General features: G+C 42.6%; 1 protein-coding gene across 6 annotated transcripts in view; it reads right to left on the reverse strand.

The window, feature by feature from the left end:
• Window positions 1-238: 238 nt before the first annotated feature.
• Window positions 239-9421, reverse strand: part of ARHGAP40 (Rho GTPase activating protein 40) — a 104251-nt gene continuing 95068 nt past the window's right edge. For all 6 annotated transcript variants that reach the window (XM_025213844.1, XM_025213845.1, XM_025213846.1 and 3 more), the window contains 2 exons: window positions 8961-9016; window positions 239-3665 (listed from right to left, as the gene is read on the reverse strand). In XM_025213844.1, the coding sequence (XP_025069629.1) occupies window positions 3559-3665; window positions 8961-9016 (163 nt within the window). In that variant the 3' untranslated portion in view covers window positions 239-3558. The remainder of the gene's footprint in view (window positions 3666-8960; window positions 9017-9421) is intronic.

The following is a 9421-nucleotide window of genomic DNA, read 5'->3' on the forward strand; positions in this document are numbered from 1 at the left end:
GACCAATTTGAATTTGGCCCAGTGGTTCCAACTGGTGTTATTCTGGATCTATATAAAGGTACAGCAGACCAGATTATAGGCTTCTACCCTTAGCAGAGAAGCAGGAACATAAATGTTATCCACTCAAGTTAACAGCTGTTAACCCTTTCTGTGCACATGGCACATGTACAGGTATATACTGAACCCTTTCTACCAACTGAACTTGGGACAAGAAAGCCATTCACACATAAGTAGCCTTTTATTGTTTTTTATTGATTAACTGGGTTTTAAATATGGCATTAAAATGTTTAAAACTTTATTAAAAGCCAACGTTCAAAAAAGACAAACAGGTTTTACATTATGGTGACAGTTCTGACCTTAGACTTGGTCTTTTCTACAAACAGTTAGACAAATAAACAGAAGATCAGTTCTGTGGATAGAGGTAAAAAATTTCTGATCTAGTGTTCAATCCAAAACTTGTTTCATACAACAATCCCTTTTAACCTTGTTTTTTGTAGCACTGATTTCACATTTTTGGTTTGCTGAGACAGTCAAACAAACGAACAGTTTCAGAAGTCATGGAGCAACGTTTTCTTTTCTTCCCACTCCCAAAATCTCATAATCAAATCAGAATGCACGATTATTACCAGTATGAGTCTGAACTAGCAGAATCCTACCCTTCAATGTATGCAAGCCTGCTGCTACTGTTATTTTAATGAGTCTTTGCACCAGGGAAGTCACCATATGTAACCTCACCATTATTTTTGCCTATACTCCATGTTTCCTCATGTAAGTGGCTTTAACTGTCTGAGAGCACATTATATTACACTTGCCATTTACAAGCCAGATTTCAAAAGGTTAGGTTTAACTGGCATACACAAACCAGATATTTGTACCTGAAAAATAAAAAAAGAAGTATTTGCATGTTTTATTAAAAGTGTGCATGTAAAGTAGACCTATATTTTGCATACAGTTGCAACCTTGTGGGGCAGGAGGGGAGGAAATAGACTAAAACTTGGCACACATCCCTCCCTAGTCATATTAAAATCATTACCTCCCCAGCTAACAATTAACCAGCATTTCCAATGTTACTTTGCCATCTCTCTAAGCAACTGGGTTGTTTTGGGAGGAGATGCAAGAACTGCAGTCAGCTAGTGGATGTTGGAGAGTTCCTACATCCCTAATGAAGACACACTGCTCCAGTCCTTGCAGAAAGTTATTGCAATTTCTCACATGTTATTACACTAAAGTATTACAACAAAGTTTACATGAGAAAAATGGAACAAAAAACACCCACATGAAATTAGCCTGTAGGTAGAGAAAAGAAGAAAGCTCATGATTTAGCATTTTGTCAAGGGCCCACCAACACCTGTACAGTACCAGCAACCCTGGGAGTAGGAACAAGTTCCTTTAAAAGCTTCTCTCTCCCCCACTACTCATGCTATTGTCTTTTGAGGGCGAAAAAATGTGCCACAGTGCAGCAGGTATTGCTTTAAAAGGTCATTTTTGTTAGCCTTTTCTCTGTCTTTTTTCTTCGAATAATACTCATAATAAATCACCTTAGCCAAGGTTTTCAGAAGTGACTAATGACTCTGGGTCCTTCGGTTTTCAGGCCCAACTTTAAAGTAGACTGAATTTCTGAAAACATGGAGCATTTCTCAGAAAAATCAGCTCCCTATAAAAAGGTGATTAATTGAAATGTTCCCCCCACTCCAACCCATGGCATCCTTAAGTCACTTCTGAAAATCCCAGTCTGAATTCAAATGATGATTCTGACAATGAAAGCATTAGGGAAGTGGAAGAAAAGAAGATGACTCCTCCAATTGACTCATCCATACATCATAACTACATCAAAAACTCATATATAAACCACATTTTAAAAAAAAAGATTAAGTATCAAAACGTACAGGACAAATATTAGGACTAGAAATGGCTCAGCTGTTTTGCCAGAATCTTAATCAATCTCTAAACATTTTTACTGGAATGAAAAAACAGAAAGAGATTTGAAGTGTCCTTACAGGACGATGTTGTGATTCCAAGACAATGAACTGGGACAGCTAAATATCCTCCTGCAAAAATAGTACAGAGAATCTGAAGCTCAAATTGCAAAGGAAACATTTCAGCTAACAAAAGAGAATAATACTGAGATTGTCTAAAGCATGGCTAAGGATGGGGAAAGGAAGTCCTTCTGGAGCACATTGAAAAGTCAGGCCTGTCTGTCTGTGCCACACAAATAAGTAGCAATGTTTTAAGCACATTATAAAATTGATGAAGGAACTTTGTTTGGCAGATGGACTTACTCTACGTTCCACATGCTACAACAGTGTACAGTGGGCTTGCTTGTTCTTGAGGTATTTCAGAACAGCTGTGAAGGACAGTGACATTTCTGAAAGCTGCAGTCCCATTCCAGCCCAAAAGGGGGAGCAGGTCACATGCATGTGTGCACCGAACAAGGTCCAACTGTTTTGCATTATCCTTATTTCCCTGCATACCCACTGCATTCAGGTTCCAGAGTCCTGGAAGAATATATCCAATTTGTCAACAGGCCCAATTCAGTACACACTAGTTAGCAGACATGATTCCAGTCATTCTCCACTACAGTTACCCTTATCCCTAACCAGAACTACCTGGCCTTTATATGATGTGGCCAGGTCAGACTATAAGTCTCATATTAACACTGATTTGAAAATTCTTGAACTATACTGAAAAACATCCTTACATACTGATCCAGAATCCTTGCTACCTTTTACTACAGAAGTTTCACAGAAGACCAACCAACAGACAGATTCTGGCCCTTCCTTATTAGTAGTGGAACATTTCACATGCTGGCATCATCTATTAGTTTCCACTGGACTAGAAGACCTGTTACCAATAGGACTTCTACAGATCCAGGGAAGAAGCTCCCTGTTAGTACATCTCCTATATCTGCTTCTGAGGCTTAATACCCAAAGTTTATCTTGGTTCCAAAAACAGTAATTTTTTCTTTGTGTACAGGTTTAACTGTAGTTAGTTACACAAAGAATGGCAGCTCTTCCTTCTATCTGGTCATTCAGTTCCTCCTCCACAATGAAAATTCGAAGTTGCTTAACACAGTTAGACAAAACTAAGACCAAAGGGTCTAACTCCCCCAGCTCCATCAAAAGTCAGTTGTACTTAACATAGACAACGGATGGACACTAACATTTACTGACAGTACTACAGCATTTGACCATTTCTTTCCTCCAAAACGAGGATGTGGTCAAAATAAGGAATTATGCAAATCCAAAAGGATTAAGAGGTCTTCTACCAGTTTCTCCTCCAAGAAAAGGTCTTCCCCCACTTCCCCTCCCTCCCCTTCAGCTCCGTGTTCACAGATACCCTGCTAAAGGTCAAAGAATCTGCATGGTGTGAAAACCTAATGTTGACTCCTGTTGGTGCTCTCCTTTTCAGCCTGCTATTACTAAAGCAGTAAGACAAGGTTCTTTCCCTCCCAAGTCACAAGGATCCTTCATTCTGGGATGTCATGCTCATTTTTTGTAAATAGTTTTCTTCTGTCTCCCTGAAACTCAACTCAAATGCTTATTTTTGCTCATCATTTATTTAGATCATCCACGGAAAAGATGGATTTTGCTTTATAATCCATTCAGCATGAGGATTGACGTGGTACAAGTCCAAGAGGTATGTGTCTGGGTCCAAGCAATGTTCACCTGTTAGAACAAAACCACAATTTTTAGAAAGACTTTCATTGCTCAGTCCTAAAGCTATTCCATTTTTCTGTGCCTGGTATTAGTCACATGTATTTCAATACATACAGCCATTTAGAACAAAATCTTGATATGAATCATAGTAAGAGCTACCCTCATCTCCCCCTCTCGTTTGTTTTTTAAACATAAAGTAATAGGCTTATTATGGCCTGAGCTTTTAGAAGAAAAATCATTGTTTGTGTTCATGCAACTTCACTCGCACACATTTGGAACACGCATGCTTGCAGATTAAAGGGTCACTCACTTGCAGAATCCTGATAGTGATGGGTTTTGCACAGATATTTTGTTGCTTGTTTATGCAGCACTCCTCATATGTCACCTGACAATCTATGCATGAACATTTGTTTAACTGCTTTGTTTAGGGAGCAATTTACTGACAATAGGTAAAAGCTCAAGCATAGATCCCATTATGCTCTTATGGTTTTTCCAGTTCCCATATAGGAATGACCTATCCCTGTGCAAAGAATTTTACAATAAAATGTCTGTACCCATACTAAAAAATTGTACTGCTTTAACTAACATAGCTGAAGAGGTTCAGTTTTGACAAGGCCTGAGCATGAACAGTCCCTGTATATGCACAAGAGTGAGAGCAAGTTGTAGCTCCTGTAAGACTTTAATTAAAATCTCCTCACCTGTATTACCAACGATATCCAAGATTGTCAGAGATTGACAGATTTATCATTTATTTGTAAACTGTGAAAGATGTATACATTTTATTAAAAGACCAATTCAGGAAGAGGAGGTAGATGAGACATTCTTCAAGCAGGTAAAAAGAATATCTAAAATTAAGGAGTCAGAACTTGTGGTAGAGGTGATATTTTTTATTAGACTAACTAGATTTTTGCAAAAAAATTCTTTATTTGCAAGCTTTCAGGTACAAGCGCCCTTCTTCAGGATTAATTAAGGAAGTAGCATATTGAGGGATTTTAACTTCCTCAATACCCAATGGAAAAAAAATATTCCCAAACATAAGATGTCCACAAGTTCTTAATATGTATAGAGGAAAAAATTATTTCAGAAAGCTGAGGAGACTAGCAAGGGCCCATCTAATCATGGAACTTGTTCTGATCAATAAGGAAGAACTGGTTGCAAACAAAGGTGACCAGAACCTTGGGAGGAAGTGAACATTATTATACAGAAAACATGATTTTAAGGTAGGGAAGACATAAGGATACTAAAACTTCAAGAGGACAGATTTCAACTGTCTTGGAAATAATAGATAATTAAGGAGATAAAACCAGTCCAGGAGGACTGAATGTTCTTAAAAGGACATAGAACTGGAATACCTTCTTGCTGAGCTTTCAGCATGGGGGAAGATAAGAACCACCACAGGAACCCAATGTCACTACAAATGGAGCTTCTCAAAAATCAAGAGAGAAATATATAGACAATGGAAGGAATAGCAAGTCATTAAGGAGGCCTAGTAAGGAATGGCAAGATCAGGGAAAGTCAAATTTAGGAAATCAAAAGGTGAAAGAAAGAGATAATTTACAAAGGGTATAAGAGGGTATAAGCATGTCCGACAGAAAAAAAAAAAAAAAAATCAGAGAAACTGGTTCTTCTGTTCACTTTGAAGGGAGGCGAGGCAGAAGATATTCAAAGAGGATGCAAAGAAGGCAGAGTTACTGTATGATTACTTTTTTTTTTGTGAAGACTGAGATACACTGCAACTAGACAGCCAACAAAAATCATTATAAATAAAAGGGAAGAGCTTGGGATCATGAGAGTGCAGAGTGTTACTGAAAAATTTGCATGAACCTGAATTGGTATAGCCTGACAACATTCACTGAGTGTGCTGAAGGAGCCAGCTGAAGACATCTCAGAGCCCCTGCAGTAACTGCCAAAACAGAGATGGCAGGATCAGCTCCAGAAGTCTGGAGAAAGGCTGACATAGTACCCATCTTTAACCAGGGGAATTATAGACTGGTCATCTTGCTCTAATACCAGTGTATTTAGAGGAAATTATAAATCAATTAATTTGTAAATGCCTGGAGGAGAAAGAGGTGATCACTAAATGGCAATAGTAATTTGTTAAGAAAGGATGCTAATCCCACTTGATTTCCTTCTCTTGTCAGAGAAGCTAGTTGGGTAGGTATGGAAAGTGCAGTAGACATTATACACCTTTGGGTTTGACTTCAGTAAGCTGGAATAAGCTTGATTTTCATAAGTAAACTGGATGAATATGAACGATGGTAGACAGAATTACCATTAAGTGGATATATAATTGGTTGATTAACTGCAATCAAAGAGTAGATATAAACAGATCAATATCAGGAGGCAAGAGGTTTCATACTAAGTCACAGGAGTCTGTTTTGGTCCAGTCTATTTAACATTTTTATTAGTTAGCTGGATTCAGAAAAAAAAGGAACCCAAAACTTACTGACAAGATTTGGATGACAGAACTGGGAAGGGTTGCAAACACGTTGGGAGGATAGGATCAAAGTTCCAAAGAAATATGGCAGAAATGTAGTGCCATTGCAAAAGCAGGATCTTGGCTTTATTAACCAAAGTATTGGGCACAAGTCAAGGGAGGTTGGTAAAATATCACTGTTTGCCCCTCATCTGGAGTATAGCATACAGTTCCAGGCACAACATTTTAAGAAGGATGTAGGATGTCTAGTCTGAAGAAAAAAAAAAAGTATATTACAAATAGACATAATCGTTTTTGAACATTTGAAAAGGCTGCCATATAGAAGAGAAAGAATGCCATTTCAACAGAGAGCGGGACAGCTGAACACGAAGCTCTGTATTTAGAACGGAAAAACAGATTTAATTCTTAGAAATCTTTTTTTTTTTTTTTTTTTTTTTTTAACTGAAAGGACTTTAGGACAATGGAACAAGATTTCTAGGTACACTGTGGGCGTTCCTTCATTGGAGGTTTTCAAAAACAGGCTAAATAAGGATCTGTCTGGGGTAGCTTAGAAATAGCATATCCTTCCACCTGCAAGGACTTAAAACTAGACTAACCTGCAGAACTAAAGGGTGACATAAATCGTCAGTAAAGCCCTGACCAAAGTAGAAGCAGTCATATTTCTGATGAGGCATAGACAAATATTCTAAAACACTTCTCTGGAAATAAACTACTGCAGGGCCAGATTTTCCAGAGAGCTTCCATGGTTCCAATTGCCCTTGTTCTCAGGGGGAGCTGAACCCAACCACCAGCGCTGATTTCTTGAGAAAATCTGAGCCTTTTCTGTTCTTGTTCTATTACTCCCATTATATAAGTCTGAGCAATACAAGAACCCATGCATCATATAGGGTAGGGACAGGCATTCAAAAAGCCAGGGCCTGAATTGATTCAATCTTTGCAGGTTAATCTAACCTGCCTAGATTGAACCAATTTGCAAGTGATTAGATATTCCCTCTTGACTCAGGAAATGCAGGCACATGCCTGCAGTGGCTCAAGCCAGAAGCCCGGGGGGCGCTACGGCAGCCCTGGCTGCAGGCAAGCTGTGTTGGGGGGGTGGGGGGTGGCCAGCCCCAGCAGTAGCTTGGAGTGAACTGGCCAGGGATGGGATTTAATTCCCTGCCCGGAGCCGGGGTCCATCTGGTGCCCCCCCCTTGCTGCTGCAGCGGCAGGGGTGGGGGCATGGCCAGACACTGGCTGTCATGGCCCCCTGAAGCAAAAGGGGGCAGGAAGAAGGTTTATTACCCCTTCACCCCCAGGGCACCGCAGCCAGGGTATGCCAGCCCTGACCACCGCCTCTGTCAATCGCTCCCTGTGCAGGGCAAGTGGTGGAATAACCCCCCTCCCTGCCCCCTTTGCCAGGCACAGGATGGAGGAGGAATAACCCTCCTCCCAGTCCGCATGGCCTAAGGGGGCCATGCCAGCCAGCCTCTGGCCACATCCCCACCCCTGCTACTGAAACAGCGAGGGGGGAGGGACCCTGAGGTGGGCAGCAGCTCCTATGATGATTTCCTGGGAGTGCCAGCCTCTTCCCAGTGAAGGCGCTGCGTTGCTGAAGACTGGTTGGTGAGAGCAGCGGCAGTGCTAGGGGTAGTTTAGGGAGCTATGGCCACCCCTCTGAACCCCAGTGCCACCACTCACTCCCCACAGCCTGTGGCAGCTCTGCCCAGCCCGGCACCACTTGCAGTGCAGCCCCCCTCACCACTCCTAGAAAACCATGACAGGGGCTGCCGCCCCCATCGGGGTCTCTACCCCCTTGCCACTCGAGCAGCAGAAGCAGGGGCGCAGCCAGAGGCTATCCGGCATGGTTCCCTTAGGTGACAGGGGCACAGAGGGGAGTTATTTTCCCCCTCCCTCCGGCATCTGGCAAAGGAGGCAGGGAAGGAGCTTATTTCACCACTCGCCCCATGCAGGGAGCAATCAGTGGAGGCTGGCAGACCCGAGCTGCAGTCCCCCAGAGGTGGAGGGTGGACTAAATCTCCTTCCTGCCCTCTTTGCCTCAGGGGGCCATACTGGCTGGCATCTGGCTATGTCCTCAGCTCTGCAGCAGCGAGGGAGAAGTGCCAGGTGGACACCAGCTCAGGTCTGTGCCAGTGGGATAGGGAGTGGGGGGAATTAAAACCCCTCCCTTGTCAATTCACTTGAGGCTACTGCTGGGGCTGGCCATGTCCCTGCCACTGAAGCAATGAGCAGAGAAATGCCTGGCAGGTCTGTACTGGTGGCACAGGGGAGGGAGGGAGGGAGGGAACAAATCTCTTTCCTGCCCCCTTCGCCTTAGGGGGGCCAGCATCTGACCATGCCCCTGCCCCTGCCCACCCATATTCCGGCTAGGGAGCAGAGGAGCAGGGCCAGTCCTGCCCCACTGAAGCAGAGAGCACAGCCCTGCCCAGGGGTGCAGAGGGACTCTGGTTTAACTTAAACCAGGAAAGGGTCTGGGACAGAGGTTCCATAAACTGGTTTGAGCTCAATCAGTTATGTCTGATACTACATTCAACCAGGTTCTCTCAAACCGGTTTCAGCCATTTTTACACTGGTTTATGTGCACTGAACTTATACTCTGTTAGAGGTTTAAACCAGCTTCTGCTCACCTAAACCTGGTTCTACGTAACTTTTCTCCCTAGCCATAGAAGACACAGAAGGCCTGAAACAGCCCCTGGATACTTTGGTCATTCATCCTCAGCAAGTAAGACCACCACCTTGATCACAATGACCCTTCCCCCTCCCCCAATATCCTGCCTTCTGCCCTTTCCCTTAATTCCCCTCTAATGATGATTATGCCCTCACACCAAAATCCACCAACATTTAGTTAGCTAGCATTAAGTCCCACTTACCTATATTGCCACCAACTTCATAGAGGAGCAAATTCATAGATTCAACAGAGCCGTTACTGCAAGAGACAAAGAAGAAACAGAACTCTGTGACTGGACTTTCTGCCTCATAAACAGGATGTTCATATCACACATGGCTCTGAGGAAACAGCTCATGGTTCAAAGGCCAGCAAAGGTAAAGAGAGCCCCAGGCGACACAGGGCACTAAACTCCGCTGCTGCTCCTACTGTGTAACTGTTGGAGAGGTCACCAGAGAATCAACAGGAAGGGAAGACAGACATTCTTAGCCACTATAGAGATCTGCACAAAGGACTGACAAAAGACTGAATTCTCAGGAGAGAAAAAAAGGGCAAAACAATAAAATAAAATAAATCAAATGTCTCTTGGCAGTGTTCATCTAGGATGAACTGCCCAATCAGGCAAGGAACATCTCTGTAAGGAAAACTGCAGAAGCCTATAGCAGG

Source organism: Alligator sinensis, unplaced genomic scaffold (genome assembly GCF_000455745.1).
Source record: "Alligator sinensis unplaced genomic scaffold, ASM45574v1 scaffold460_1, whole genome shotgun sequence".
Classification (NCBI taxonomy): Eukaryota; Metazoa; Chordata; order Crocodylia; family Alligatoridae; genus Alligator; species Alligator sinensis.